This window comes from Dermacentor albipictus, chromosome 1 (genome assembly GCF_038994185.2).
Source record: "Dermacentor albipictus isolate Rhodes 1998 colony chromosome 1, USDA_Dalb.pri_finalv2, whole genome shotgun sequence".
NCBI lineage: Eukaryota > Metazoa > Arthropoda > Arachnida > Ixodida > Ixodidae > Dermacentor > Dermacentor albipictus.
The window spans coordinates 288,557,833-288,572,481 of record NC_091821.1 but is presented as its reverse complement, the minus strand read 5'-3'; the positions used below and the strand labels follow the sequence as shown (position 1 = coordinate 288,572,481).

General features: G+C 46.1%; 1 protein-coding gene and 1 long non-coding RNA gene across 6 annotated transcripts in view; both read right to left on the bottom strand.

Annotated features, from left to right (window-relative positions):
- Phb1 (prohibitin l(2)37Cc) overlaps positions 1-2,371 on the bottom strand; it is a 118,875-nt gene extending 116,504 nt beyond the window's left edge. For 2 of the 5 annotated variants that reach the window (XM_070531419.1, XM_070531422.1), the window contains exons 1-2: positions 2,045-2,163; positions 973-1,076 (exon numbers count right to left, since the gene is read on the bottom strand). In XM_070531419.1, the coding sequence (XP_070387520.1) occupies positions 973-1,060 (88 nt within the window). In that variant the 5' untranslated portion in view covers positions 1,061-1,076; positions 2,045-2,163. The other 3 variants (XM_070531421.1, XM_070531420.1, XM_070531418.1) reach the window with 3 other exon arrangements.
- A 7,824-nt stretch (positions 2,372-10,195) lies between these two features.
- LOC139057165 (uncharacterized) lies at positions 10,196-14,210 on the bottom strand. Its single transcript, XR_011512610.1, has 3 exons — positions 14,122-14,210; positions 11,903-11,977; positions 10,196-11,838 (listed from the first exon to the last, which is right to left on the bottom strand). It is a non-coding gene; the product is annotated as an uncharacterized lncRNA (long non-coding RNA).
- Between the last annotated feature and the right edge of the window lie 439 nt (positions 14,211-14,649).

Genomic DNA, 14,649 nt, shown 5'->3' with positions numbered 1-14,649 from the left:
TATCCCCTTCACTTGCCTCCGTCCTGTCTTTTCCTGCTGGTTTGCTTGTCTCCGGCCCGGCTTTTGTCGTGTCTGACGTTCGTGCCGGCTCTGGGCCCAATGTGCGAAAAACACGGCGTCCCTCGACCCCAAGACATTGCAGCAGAATGGCCTTTTTCCGTAGTGGCGGTTGCGCGTCCATCCCCGTCGCTTGAAGAAAATTTGTGAAATCATCGCGCCACTGCTCCCATGGAATTGTCGCAACTCCAGGAGTCTATAGGAAAGGCGGTAATGGCGGTAGTCTGTACGCTGCCATTTCGTAGGTGACGCCCCTTGGAACAGCACGGAGCCAGGTAAGGGAAAACAGTTCGTCGCTAGCTCGCTAGCTTCGCCGACTGCGCCAGATTGTTGTGACGCGAAGCGCCAACTGATAAGACAAGACGATGCATTGACGGGGGAACCGCGGAACTGCCTTTATTCTGATGGCAATCGCTTATATACACTTGATATAATTGACAGCGCCCCCTATACACAACACTAGTGTTATTAAATTTATTTGAAAACGTGTAATAAAAGAAGTTTTCACTTTACATTTAGAGATACATCCATCTATTTTGGCCGATTTTGTTTAAACGCTAGTGCCACACTTTCCGTAAAGCGTGTCCAAAGGAAACACTAAAAAGATATTTCCGATACCGTGTGTCCGCCGTGCAACACCTCTTCAATGAAAAGTATTTCAACTTGGTAAAAGACCACTTACGTAAAAGAGTTTATGCGTGCTCATGTGACAGAGGTATTAAACGCCTACAGTCTAAATGCACTTAAACCAGAACCAAACAGCTGCCAATATTTGGAAAAATTGGATGCACTTTGTAGTCTCCTTTCTTGTGATCGTCTACAAAGCGCGCATCCAATCTTTCCAAATACAATGAACCAACTTGCCCCACAATGCATCCTGCTAAGCTGGCAACATGTGACAGGAAAAACCCTTACCATTGTACAAAGCACTGTTGGCCACGCCTCCCACAACTGCTAGGCCAATGCCAAGCTTGCCAAGAGTGTTGAATATTTGTGCAGCCATTGTTCAGCAGCTGCACCTGTCAGGAAGAGATAACCAACTCGATTTCTGCTGCCACCTACAAAGTCATGAGTGCAGTTGAGGGCCTTCAATATTCCAGACACGAAATCTGACGGGTGTCACAAATTAGTCAATTTTATGAACAGGAAATTGTGGTCACTGACCAAGTCACGGTGAAAAACACACAGCCGTCTCGGGGCCCTTACAGATTACTTGATCAGGACCCATGCAGGTTCCTTGACCAGACCAAGGTACCCGCACGGGTCCCGAAACGTCTATTTTTCACCTTGACTTGGTCAGTGACCGCAATTTCTTCATGTTACCCGACCAGACGAACGTTCGTCGACCACTTGAATACTGCCAATTTTAACATAAATATGTGCCGTCCACCTTCGACAATCTCCTGCAAGTTACCTTCGAGGTAGTAATCGGTGATTGGCAGGGCAGGTTATTATTCAGGCGCATTCTAGACACACTGGCATAACATGGCTTCTGTGCAAAGCAAGGATGCCACAATGGCTGTACCGAAAACATGCTCAATAAAGGTTAATCTGCAAGCGCGCGTCACAACGAATTCAGCTTGCATACATTCCACTGGAATATCGGCACAGTGCTACGGACACTAATGGCGTTTTTATCTGGCCTAGCTTGCACGTGCTGGCAGCACTAGACAGAAATGCCGGCTGTGTGTGCGCACCATTCCCGAGGCCGCTCACTAAGGCGTTCCCCACAACGTTCTCGCTGCTTCAGCACGGCGACCTCTGTGGGAAAGCATCGGACTGAGTGGGACTTTATCGGACGCTCAGGGAGCATTGCACCTTTCTTTTGCGAATACGGGAGCACTACACGGGCTACCGCACGTGTTGCTGCTATCGACATTCACGTGGACGGCGTGACCATCTCGAACACGCACAGTACGCTTAAAAACCCACAAACATTATTAAGGATGCACTTAAAAGCAGATAAAGGGGCAGCGGTTGGACTGACGCGGGTTGAATGGTGGCATCATGCTTGAAATGGTGAGCTTAGCATCACCAGAGCCCACAAATGCAACACCACTTAAGCTCGCTCGTTCCGGCAGGTTATATTCGCCATTTTACCACGGCTCACCTTCAGTAATCCTTCAAGCCTTGTTGAGCAGCACTGCCGGTCTACACACTATGCTGTCTGCACCATAGATTAAGAACGTCTGCACCACGGTCTGCAGGCGTTTCAATAGAGTAGATCTCCAGATCCTGTACAGCCCAACTAGAGTGCACTAGGAATATTCTAGAATACGGTTGAGTGGGTGAAATGCATTGGTGGGTAGCACAAGCGCGTGCGTCTATTTGTCGTACAAAATCCCTCACGTGACCTGATCCTAGGTGCATAGGAACACGACCTACTGGAACTCCAGACCTGCACAGATATCCGGCTTCTATGGGAGCAGCTTGCGCCCACTTTCGTTCAACCGACGGCCGTAGGTGGCGCTTTTATAACCTGTTCGTCTGCTACGCGGTGGGCGGCTGTGCGGCGTTGTAATTAGTACGGCAGCTGTTGTGTTGTGACGAACTGCTTGTCTAGTTGATGATTTTTGCTAACACAGTGACAGTGATGTCACAAGGCTTTGATCGGTCACTTGGCTCCAAAAGTTGACTGCCCGAACCTAAAAAATGTCGGAGCGTGTAGTCCACTGCTCTCTAAAAAAGCGTTAAATAGCCGCTCCTATTGCCTTTTTCAAGCAGATTATTATAAATCACATTGTGTATAGAGTTCGCATAGTACACAACAGTTTTATTCTACACGTTGTAAAATTCGCTTCTGCGCTCTTTAGAAACTTGAAACCACCGTAATTTTCGACGACAGAACGATTACCACTCATTTTAGCTCTTAAAAGTTGTCCGTGAATGCGTCGTGAGCTCAAAAAGTGAATTACACCACAGCTTCACTGCGTACGTGTCTTAAGCACCACCGTTATACTGCCGCCGTACCACGCAGGAAAGCTAGCTTTACAGTTTCAAAAGAGTTCCGTGACACGATTTTTAAGGCCTGCACTGCAGCACGTTTTAAAGCACATGGGATCGCTTAATATTTTGCAAGCTTTCTACTGAGCTAGACATCCAACGATATTAAAAACAAGATATGCTCACCTTCCCTTGAAACAGAATCGGTCAGCCTATTGCACATATCGGGCGGAGGACTTACTAGTGAATACTTTTACTATGCTTTTACAGATCATCTTCCTTTCACTACGGCACACAGCAGTAAATCCTAATGTGTCTACGACATTAGGCTGTCTGTAATCAACTAAAGAAAGCTAGATTATCCTATGAATCCTTTTAAACAATTTTTCCAGTCTCTTAAGGAGGCTAGGAAAGGGAAATTTATGCCGTTGATCTAGCATTGCCGCGGCCACCTATGCTCGTTGTTTACATTTCTTGCACCGCTCATCCTCTTCTAGTTTCACTATTCAAACGCAAAGCATTCGCAAATATGTTTTCTTTTGTATATTTGTGAATTTATTTGTTTACCGCCAATACAAGAGCTTTGTGCCTGCCGAAATGGCAAGACAAGCGCTGAACAAATCGCAGAAGCAGACGACAGCGAACAGGTTATAGCTAGCGCCACTCCGCTCGTACGTTCTTTCCCTAGCGGCGAAAGGGGCGAACTAGACCAGGCGTGCTGGAGGAGGGAGATCTGTGCAGGTCTGGAGTTCAGTAGGTCGTGCTCTATGGTCGTGCCTATCGTTTAGGGATTTTTGAGAAGGCGCGATGCTGGCGCCGAGCGACGCCGTGGCGTGTTCGTCCTCGGCGTGATCGTTCTCTGCACGACCTACTGCTTTGATACAGTAGGTCGTGGTTCTCTGGACCGCGCGTTGTTGCAACCCATAGAGTTACTATACTGACTCTAGAGGACAAGCTACCCATAGGGCCCATGCATTAAAATCGGGAACCTCAAGAGCGCCGCCATGTTGCTACGCGCCGAGGTTGCCAGCTCCTGAGACGCTTGCTAGACTTGGTGACAGTAGTCAGTTTTAATCCGGCAACAGTAGCAGCGTAGCAGCATGGCGTCTCGCTTGTAGTGTTGTGATGTGTGCGTGCAGCTAGAGTGTACTAGATTCGGAGAGTGGGTCCAACGAGGGCTCCGCGCTGAGGCATTTTTTATTGAAAATCCAGAGGGCGCCACCATCGCCTTCTTCTGGAGGCCACGCCCCCGCGCGCGGCGGAGGCCGCGGCGGCGCCGGCCGGAGAGCGTGCCCAAAAAAAAAAAAAAAAGCACGGCCGCGGTCGAGCGCCGCGTTGCAGTTGCGTTCGAGGATGACCGTGCCTGGATTAGCCGGAGCCACGAAGTCAGATGGATGGCGTTTTCAGTCTGCTTTCCTCTTTAAACCTTATGTGCGTGTTTCACTGTGAAGAGATAACGAAATGCAGAGCTTATATTCCGATGAAATGGGGATCATGTACGGTGGATGAGGTACAGGAATTAAAATGAACTGTGTGGCATAATAAGGGGTCAAATAAGAATTGGTAAACCTTTGTTTTCTTCCTTCGTAAGGCCGATATATTGAATGCTAACAATTTCCCCGATGCCCTAGTAACCGCACCAATTTGACATTTAGGGAGAATGTGGGTCACGTACATTATTTGTTACGTGCAGCACTTTTTTTTGCGTGTGTAGGATGACTGTGTGTTTGGAAAATATTTACGCAACAGCCATTTTTTCCGTATTTTTATGCCACCTGCACCCGAGACGCACTTGCTTTTCGAGGTCCCCCCGGTAAATAATGCAAAACGCATTGTTTATACTAGATTGAAATATCAAATGCGGTAAAAATAGGGGAACATTATGGCGGGTACGCATATGAAATTAGATGTGTCTAGGTGACGTGCGGCCTTAGCTAAATATTGCATGATCAAGGGCTTCAAGGCGTGTTCGAGAAGGCCACGTTTCAAAGGGTCAATCATACAGGCGATGTTTCAATTAAACTATCTGGTTTAAATGCAGGCAACTGATATTACTAATGCAACAGCTTGAAAGTAGCCGCTCTGATGAAAGCTGGGCTGTTTTTATGCAAGGTCGAGTAAGTTTGCTATTCCTTTTTTATTTCTGATCTTGTAGAGTAAGTCTGTTTTTCTTTTTGTATTTTTTTCTCTTATTACGCGTCCTGCAACGCGCTCATTCTCACCAGCAATCGTGCCACGCGGTGAGCATGATTTTTTTCGGGAACTAATACGGTCATATATACAATTATTATATCAAAATATGCAGTTATCACTATTATAATTATTGACATAATTTTGGTATAAGAGGTTCTATAATAATCCATGCAATTCGACCATTTCCTGGAAACACGAAAATGTTCTCACAGATCCAGCACAAAGAGACAATGACAAAAGCGCTGAAATCAAAGACGAGGTATGATACTTTATTTACAAGTTCTGCTATTTACAAGGATGCACTAAAACCATATTAAACTCTTCGAAAAACTAAAAGCCTTCAGATAGCTTCGAAATCGTCCTTTAAAAATGTGCAGGGCATAAAACAAACTATAAGGCGGGAGTAGATTGATCTATATACGATCCGTCTACCGTGAAACAATAAAATCTGAAAGAAAGAACATGAACATACGAGCATATTCCTCATGAGGAAAATCATTTGTCGAGTAGCCACGTCTTCGCGAGACACTGTACTCACCGATGCTTTATACACTGACGCACTGGAATCAGACTGAACAAATCTAACAGAACGCAGAGGCGCATGTGCGGAAACATGAGCCTCTATTTAATCCTGCTTAGCTTTAGGTGCTTCGCCCTCTCTCTCCTTGATGTGTTTTCACTGTTGATTCCCTTAACTAAAAAGCGAAGGCGAGTGAGCACGTAGAAAGAAACAAGCTTAATGCTTACTTCTTCTTTGTGGTCTGGACAGCCGACAGCATTCGAGTTCAGAAAATTTGTTTTTACCAGAGAGAGGATATCGGAGATACTCTCTGTGTGCAGCTCCGAAAGGCTGAAACATTCAGTAAACAAGTTTTCAAGGGCGGCAATGAACTTGTAGAGCTCCCGGGAGGGGTATAGAAGTCCACCCCAGTCGCACTGTTCCGTAAATTGTGAGGGTAGCCGCTCAGCTGTGGCGACAGATTTCTCAAAGAGAAGTACATCTTTGCATTCCGAGCATGCTAGCTTTAAGACACACTTCCTCGCCACATACCCTGCAGTGTAATAAATAAGCCTCGAGTCGCTTTTCTCCACAATCACACCAGCGTGCTCCGCAGGTTCAGCTGGCATTGCGGCAATCGAGCTTTCAACCTCGTCTAGCTTACCCTGGGAAAGAAGTGCGTCGATCCTCTTGGTCATTGAATCAGAACCTTGTTTGTCATGGACGGTCACAAGAGCGCTTAATATGTCAGGATCTGCATTGCAACTATCGACACTGCGGGCCAAGTTATAGAAGGACAGACAATTGACCGTAATTAGGAACTCATCTGGAGAAGGGTGGGCGTTGCAGCCACTTGACTGGCGAACGATGCCGAACAAGTGCTCTACTGGATCGGTGCTAAGCCGTGAAGTCATTAAATATTTGAACCCAAGGCTCTCTGTGAGGTACTTCAACAATGAAAGGGTACTGGCTATCGTGACCCTTAAACCTGTTGCAGTGGATTCACTTAGAAAGTGCCGCTTGTTGGGATCACACGCTTCCCACTTGTCGAGGTAGTCCAGAAATTCAGTCAAAAATGCAGCATCAGAGGAAGCTGGCCTGAGTGCTTCGACGCGATATCTTGATGTCATCACGGTGATCAGTCTGTTGATATTCCTGGTTAAGAAATTGAAGGAATGCACGTCAGAACTGTGCTCATGTGTTTTTTTTAATTACGTTATGTAAATGAAGTATGAATGGTCACTCACGCGAAAAACTCTTGCGTTGCTTCAATTCGGCCGCATCTTTTCTCAATTTCTTCCTTGTAAAAGGCCAGGCCCCTCAGGATATGTGATCCGAAAAGTTGGAAGGCGTACGTAACTCGCATCTTCTCAAACGAGTTTGGATCCAGGTGTGTCTCAGTCAACTTTGGCATTACTTTAAGTGTCCGTACGCTGCAGTCCCGTAGATATGCTTCCCGAACTGGCCGCATGGATACCTAGAAATATAAAATACGAACAATGCAATTATTTCATGAGTACAACCTTTTCTTTCGTCTGTGTGAAACGGGAGTCACGAACGTACCATTCCCTTTGGTGTTGTAAAGCCATTCTTGAGTAACCCGTTTCGCAGGCATTTAAGCAGATGGGGAAAATCGGAGATGAAGTGCAGTTTCCTCTTTTCGTTGACAGGGTGCTGTATAGCACATTTTATTTCTTTAGAAGACGCGGAAACTCCAGCTAGTCTCCACATCTTCCGGTTCCAAGAGGCCCCGTCACACGTGATGTGATCAACGAACAAGTCTGCCTGTTCAACTAGGATCACTGCTTCAAGAAGAATTTTCAGCAGCATATCTCCTTTAACATTTCCTTTGGTAGCAAAAACGCCAACAATCTGGCTCCATTTTCCTGCGAATGGAACAAACATAATGATCATCCCGTGATCACACTGCTGGTACCGGTCCTCGGGCCTTGTGAATTCTCCGAGGTTAACAAAACCTTGAATTTGTCCAGAGGCCGTCACACTGAAGTGCTCTGATAACTTCATTTCGTCTACCAACAATCCACCATGTTTCTCGAGGTCTGTCATGCTGCTGGCTTTTTTCTTTAGGATGCCCAATGCTTTGACATTAAAACCGAACGTCGACCGATATGACTTCATGTACCTTTTCAGAGTGGTCTTGCTGGGCATTACGAGGATCTCGTTCTTTCTGATGTGCTGATAAAGTCGAGGACTTTTCAGTTTAATCAGGATACATTCAAGTATCCATTCCTGATTGTAGCACATGCCCTTCCTACTGGCCCTTTTTGAAGCTTGGAAGCATGCGCGAACACTGGCCTGCTGCTTTTGCGGTAACGATGAAATTCTTTCCTCCAGTAGTTCCTCCGCCACACTCGCATTCTTAGCCCTCATTTCTTCGAGACGACCTGCAATATCAAGTAGCCTTGCCGCCATTCGTTTGTTTTTCTGACTTAGGGACCGCACTTTTGTGGAAGCTTTGTTTCTTTGTTCCTTGCGTTTTACATAGCTTCTTCTCGTCAGTATGACCTTTCTCAGGTACTTGCATGACATGCACGCAGAACCTGGAAGTTAAAGAGAGACATTTAGAATCGCTTAACATGGGTGCATGGGCGCGTATATAGGTACTCATGCTCACTGGTACACATGCTCATATGTGCTCATATGTACTCATACTCACTGTCTAGAGGCAAGCCATGTGCTTTCGAAAAAGTTTTTTTCTGAGAGAGTTGGTGCATGGCTGTGTTAGGAAGAGCTGCGTGTATGAAAGGACGAACACAGGATATGACCACACACACACACACACACACACACACACACACACACACACACACACACACACACACACACACACACACACACACACACACACACACACACACATATATATATATATATATATATATATATATATATATATATATATATACCGCTTCCAAACCAATAACACCAGTTGATAATTGCGCTCTTTCCATCTACCTCGTTCCTTCCCTCTGTTCGTCCTCTTACACGCGCAACTGTCCCGAACATAGCCATGTACTGTTCGTGAATAGTCGCATTGAGGGTCATACGAATTCGTTCTTTGGCTAGATCTTGCCGACGATTAGCTAATTTCAAAATGTACGTGCAAGCAACACCTCAAACAATTTTTGTATATATTCACCTGCTTGATTTACTGCTCCTGTGCACTTGGTACTGAAGACAAGGTCATCTGAATGGGAGATTTGCTGCTGGAGTGTCTTCGTAAGGGCTACCTTTGTGAAATCGTTCGGTTTCCCTGCACCTCTACAAGGATGGAGGGAGTCTGCGGCGTACAAGACCTTCTTTGCATCATCAACATTGTCGCATATTGTTTCGGACACTTGTTTCTTCCGAACATATGTCCGACAAATGACCACACTTGGATCAGGCCCGTAATTCATGAGCACGGTCTTTTCAATGCTGACGACTTCAGTATCACGGCTGAGGGAGGCCAAAACATAAGCAATTCCATCGTAATTACAAAACTTGTGGATTGCCCAGTGCTCGGTTGGCGGGAGGACATCCCCGAGCTCAAATGCCTTGTCTTCGAGCTCGCGCAGCTTTCCATTTTCATATTCCAATGTACGTGATGGTTCAGCTCTTAGCTGGGGCGTTCTCTTTGGTGGTAGGCCTTCATCTATTGTTTGTGAGGCCGGTCTCTTTCGCGTGGCCTGTTTGTGTGGGGTCTGCTCGTTGTGACACTCTGAAAGAGACGGCAAGATTGTGGGTACGGCATCAGGCCGCAGTGCAGGCTTTCCACGCTTCACAGATACTTCTTGGCCGTCAATGATATGAACATAATGTCTCAGTATGTACTCTGCCTCAAAGTGCCGCTCACAAATTGCGTCGGTAGCTTCCAAGAGCTGATCGGTGCGGTGAAGATTGCGCTCCCACACTCGGCGCCTTTCTTCATCTTTCGGGACGCCGAAGAGCGAGAGCTTGGCCTCACCTTTCAACCTACTGTATGCGGATTCACTACCCGCTACGCAACAGTAGTTCTTTCGCCGGGATGTACTAGGTGTGGTCATCCTCTCATATTTCAAACGCTCTGCCGAGTTACCAGACAAACCATAGACTTGCGCGCGGGCCGTCTGCGTGCGTGTACATCGTGCAGACGGCATCGTTTGACAGAAGCGACGAACCTCCAGTCATGACGAAGCAGTAATTTTATTGAATTCTCTCTTTTTTTTACATACTAAGTACAAAAATCAACTATGGAGAAAATGCCGAAATAAACAATAAACACAAGCACGACGGCGTGTTCAGGAGACGGCGGCGCGTCGAGCAGACGACAGCTGGGCGCCGCCGTACCTCCGTCGGTAGGCGTGGTTACGTCGGGCCGCCGAGGCACCGGATTGGCCGGAACATCAGAAAAAGGCGACTGCAGCGCCGCCGCAAATTTCAATGTTTTTTGCTTCACCCTCGCCGCTTGTCGGGGCCTCCGTTGGACCCACTCCCCCATTCTAGTACACTCTAGTGCAGCCGAGTGTTTGGGCTTTATAAGTCGGTTCTTTATTCTATGTTGCGGGATGGTGTGGGTGTGGTCCATGTTGGCCGTACAGCTGGCAGTTATGCAACCGAGGGATGATCCTGTTCAAGTTTCCGGCGGTATGCGGTTTTCAGCGGTCACGCCTGTTGCAGGAGTGTCACTCGACGAGGTTACCAGCTCGAAGCTGTGGTCAGATTCCTCGTTGGCGTTCCGTAATTCTCTTCGCACGGGCGCGGTATGTTGCAAAAGCCGCTTTCGCGATCTATCGTCGTGACGATAGATCGGTTTTTTTTTTTATTATTATAAGTAATGATCCAGCTGTAGGGCACATGTAACCGACAAACGGAAGTCTCAGGAGAGCACCTGAGATGATAGTAGAGCAGGCGGCGCAGGAACTCCAGGGCACCCGAGGGACAGTGGGGGGGATCAAAGCTCGAAGCAGAACGGTACGTAGGTTGGGGCCGCCGAGGCAGGTGTGTGCCAGGGAGTGTTCGCACGGACAGCTCGCCTGGCACGCGCAGCCGTGCCTCGCAAGGTCGAGATACTTTAAAGGCACCTGCGCCCATGATCTTTCTTTTGCCTCGGCGCAGTGAGCACGATTAACGAGAATAATGTGGAGGGCATCCGGTGCAGTCGCGAATGCATCATGACAAATGTAGCTCGCGTCGCCTGGCGTCTGTAATATCAGAGTTGGTTGTATGAACTTTATGCATAATACGCTTTGTTACGGTACCTTAACGGAATGGGTCTAGAGCACGGTGTTGGTACATTTTTTCGTACCGCCCTAATCCTATACCCCCACTACAAACACACACATACCCCCTTTTTTATGTATACATACAATTCCTTGCCATGACAGATCATAGCCTCCTTTATATTTGAAAAATAGAGGAGGCTACGGACCGATTGACCAGTTCAAGTTGTCAACTTGTCAGTAACTGTCGTAGGAACCACTGTAATAAACACAATTCCACGATCGGATTGTTTACTTTCATTTTTTGTTGTAACACTGAGGACTACATAGAACTTTATTTTGTATATGTGAGAGAAGCATGTGGATATCACGAGCTTAAGCCAATGTGCGATACACAGACAAAGCAGCTGCTACAACATGAACTGCATTGAGGGCCACACAACACATACGTAATTAAAGGTGCAAAATATCGGGGGAAGCTTCAAAATACGCTCTGTAGCACTGCAAAGTATAACATATATTGTATGTGTACAATAAATGTTCATACATACAATGCGTCAATGTCCCATTTGCCTTCAAGTTTATTATGAAGTTCAAGTTTACTGAAGTTTATTATGAGCATATGTACAACGGGAATCTACTAACACACCCGCAGTCAACGTGGCTGTTCGAGGTGTGCTGGCTGCCTCAGTGTAAGAAAAAGAAATTGGGTAAATGTCGACACCAGTGCCACTGCTTCTTGCCTCTGACCTGCACGTGTCTCTGCGGCATCTTTGTGCACAAGTGTGCTGGCGTGGCGAGGCGTAGGAGTCATCCAAGAGAAAGAGTATTGTTTACATGGAAAAGTGGCTGTTCACATTGCCTGTCACTTTCCCTCAAATGTCTCCTTGGCGACTAGGGTGACACACCCGCAGTCAAGGTGGCTGTTCGAGGTGTGCTGGCTGCCTAAACGAAATAAAAAGAAATTAGATGAATGTCGATACCAGTGCTATTGCTTATTGCCTCTTACCTGCATTTGCCTCCACGGCCTCTTGGCTTGCGGAGTCTGTATGAGGGAGCTGCTCTGGCTAGGCGTAGGCATTGTCTAAGCAAAAAGAAAAGGCCATTTAAATGGGGAATTATGGAAATAAATGCAGTTGTTATGTCTGCTTCTTGCACTCTTCTTGCCTAAAAGTTTCCAATCATAGTGTCCAGAACACACCAGCACTTTGACTGCTTCTGCTTTTTACCTGCAGGTGTTGCTGCAAGATCCTTAGTATGGCTGCGTGCAGCATTGTAACACTTGGTGGAGGCATTTGAAGTGGTAGCCGAAAACATAAAGAATCATCCTTGTCTGCACGAATGCTTTCAATTTCTAAATGCAGTGGTAACTATCACTATTGGTGCAAGGCCCCCCCACATCTATGCGGCAAGTGCCATAGCTCGAAACTGAATTGTTCCTTTAGTGTTTCACAAGGCATCTGATATGTCCACATTAAATGTGATGTGTTTGTTTTTATTTATCCGTGTGGAAAGAGCATCATTAAATGGCTGAAGTACTATAGCACCAAACAGACGACACAAGAAGAAGAGACACGGACGAGCGCTTATGTCCGTGTCTCTTCTTCTTGTGTCGTCTGTTTGGCGCTATAGTACTTCAGTAATATGCACCAACTAGCCCAACAAAAAGTTCTGCTGGAATATCATTAAATGTTTTTTTTATTTTTGCGTGTCTTGTTTTTTGGTTTATTTCTGGATTTATCATGATGCTAAAGTGACTTACGTATGTAATGGCAATCAGCTTTTGTTTTGCAGAAAAACAATGCATTTCCTGACCCATTGTTTGACTTCCCCTCACTCGCATAATTTTGCAGAGTATTCTACCTATATTGACTTGCTTGACCTCCACTAAAGAGTCTTGCATTTTCAAATACGACTCTTTCCTTAAAATCATTCGACACTTCTCATAATTTCTGTACCTTGGGCTTCTGATACTCTGCAGTCACCATTTTTGCTTGTTTCTGACTAGAAATATCTTCTTTAATTTAGAGCTTAAATTTTACTTTTGGAACACATGGAAGAGGTTGCCATTGCATATCTGCATAAAAGGGAAACATGTTTCATTAAACATTTGCAAAATCCAATTGAAGATTGATGAATGCAGCTTGCAGTTTGATATGACTGAATGAGCCATAAAAGTAACTCATCTCACTTGGTAAATGAAAGCACATATTAGTGTGATGCACAAGATACGTTACACTAACGTGGTGGGTTCTCTTGCTTATACAGCAAAATAATCGGTGCGCGAGAAAAAAGTATTTTTGCATAACCCTTGTACACACTGACTTAAGGAAAATGAGCTGGAGCTGCCCACATGATGTACTTATTTTACCTGCGAGTATGGTCAACAAAAATGTGTCCCAGCTGCTTAGTGGTATTCGGGATTATGTCAGTATTGCATATGTGCCTGTTGTCGAAAATAATTGAATTTTGAAAATGCTCGCAGGGATCTGATATGCATATCTGCAGTTTATGGATACATGTAAAAGACAGCATCAAGTGCAAGTGAACGGTCCCACAGGCCCGGAGTCGATCATGCAAATAGATTCGCTGCACAAATTTGTGACCAGAAAATATATTCCACATGAAATGGCATGCAAGGAAGTGTTGAAAATATTGCACAGTTACTAAAACGCCTACGCTATTATTATGTGGGTAGATGCATTCGTTATGCAAAACGGACGTGAGGCGTGCAGACAGGACACAAGAGTAGAGTATTTGCAAGCAAGCAACACGAGCGCCGTCCACTTCTCTACTCTTGTGTCCTGTCTGCACGCCTCACCTCTGTTTTGCATAATAAATCCTTACCAACTAGCTCAGCTTTCTGTCATTCTAAGTCTCGATGCACTCGATTTCATCCGCATTAGGCACTCGCCTCTTGAATACTTCGTGGCACAGAAATACTCGGCATCAGGCTGTTTTTCTGCTGTGGCCTTTGTACAAGCATGATTGTTCAAAGTGCAACAAATAAACAGATTTTTTGAGTTGCTTGTGGCTTCGCCAGTACAATTCCAGTGCGCTGGTCCGCCTGTCCAGCAATTTCCTACTGAAGGGAAACCTGCAAATAAAAACACCGCTCCGCATGCAGAAAAATGCTCTACTGTGACGCTTCTCAAACGATTGTGATGCACCACAAGAGCTGCCTACTCGCGTGATATTCTCAACAAGGGGATACATTCGTTTACTTACATGTGAAGGTATATGCCAGACTACTTCGGGGCTTCGGTGGCACATAAGGCACGAGTGTGCCATAGCATCCGATGTCGACGCGCGATCGCATGTCAAACCTAAACGAAACTACTACGCATCCCAAAAACATATTCGAAACCGAAATTCACGTCATCCTTTATTCGCAACTTTCACGTACGGTGGCGCCGTCATGCGGCGGCGGCCGGAAATAATCGAAAGATTATACTCGCCGCTGGCTGCCGCCCGTTCGTGTAGCGTATTGGTGTTGTCTACGCTTTTCCTTCCCTTTTGTTGATGTTTTAACGCGTTCAAAGCTCCCGTGGGATCCTGAAGGACACTTAACATGCTCAGAATGAGCAAACATAGAAGTAACCGTATTTGCTGCGTGCCGCAATGGGTGTCGAGCGGTAGTTATGCGGTTGGTGATGTGAGCCTTCACTCATTCCCACTGGCTGCGTCCATGAAGAAGAAATTGATTATTAAGCTGCGGATCGGCAAAGGTTTCACAGAAGCGATGAAGGTTTGCAG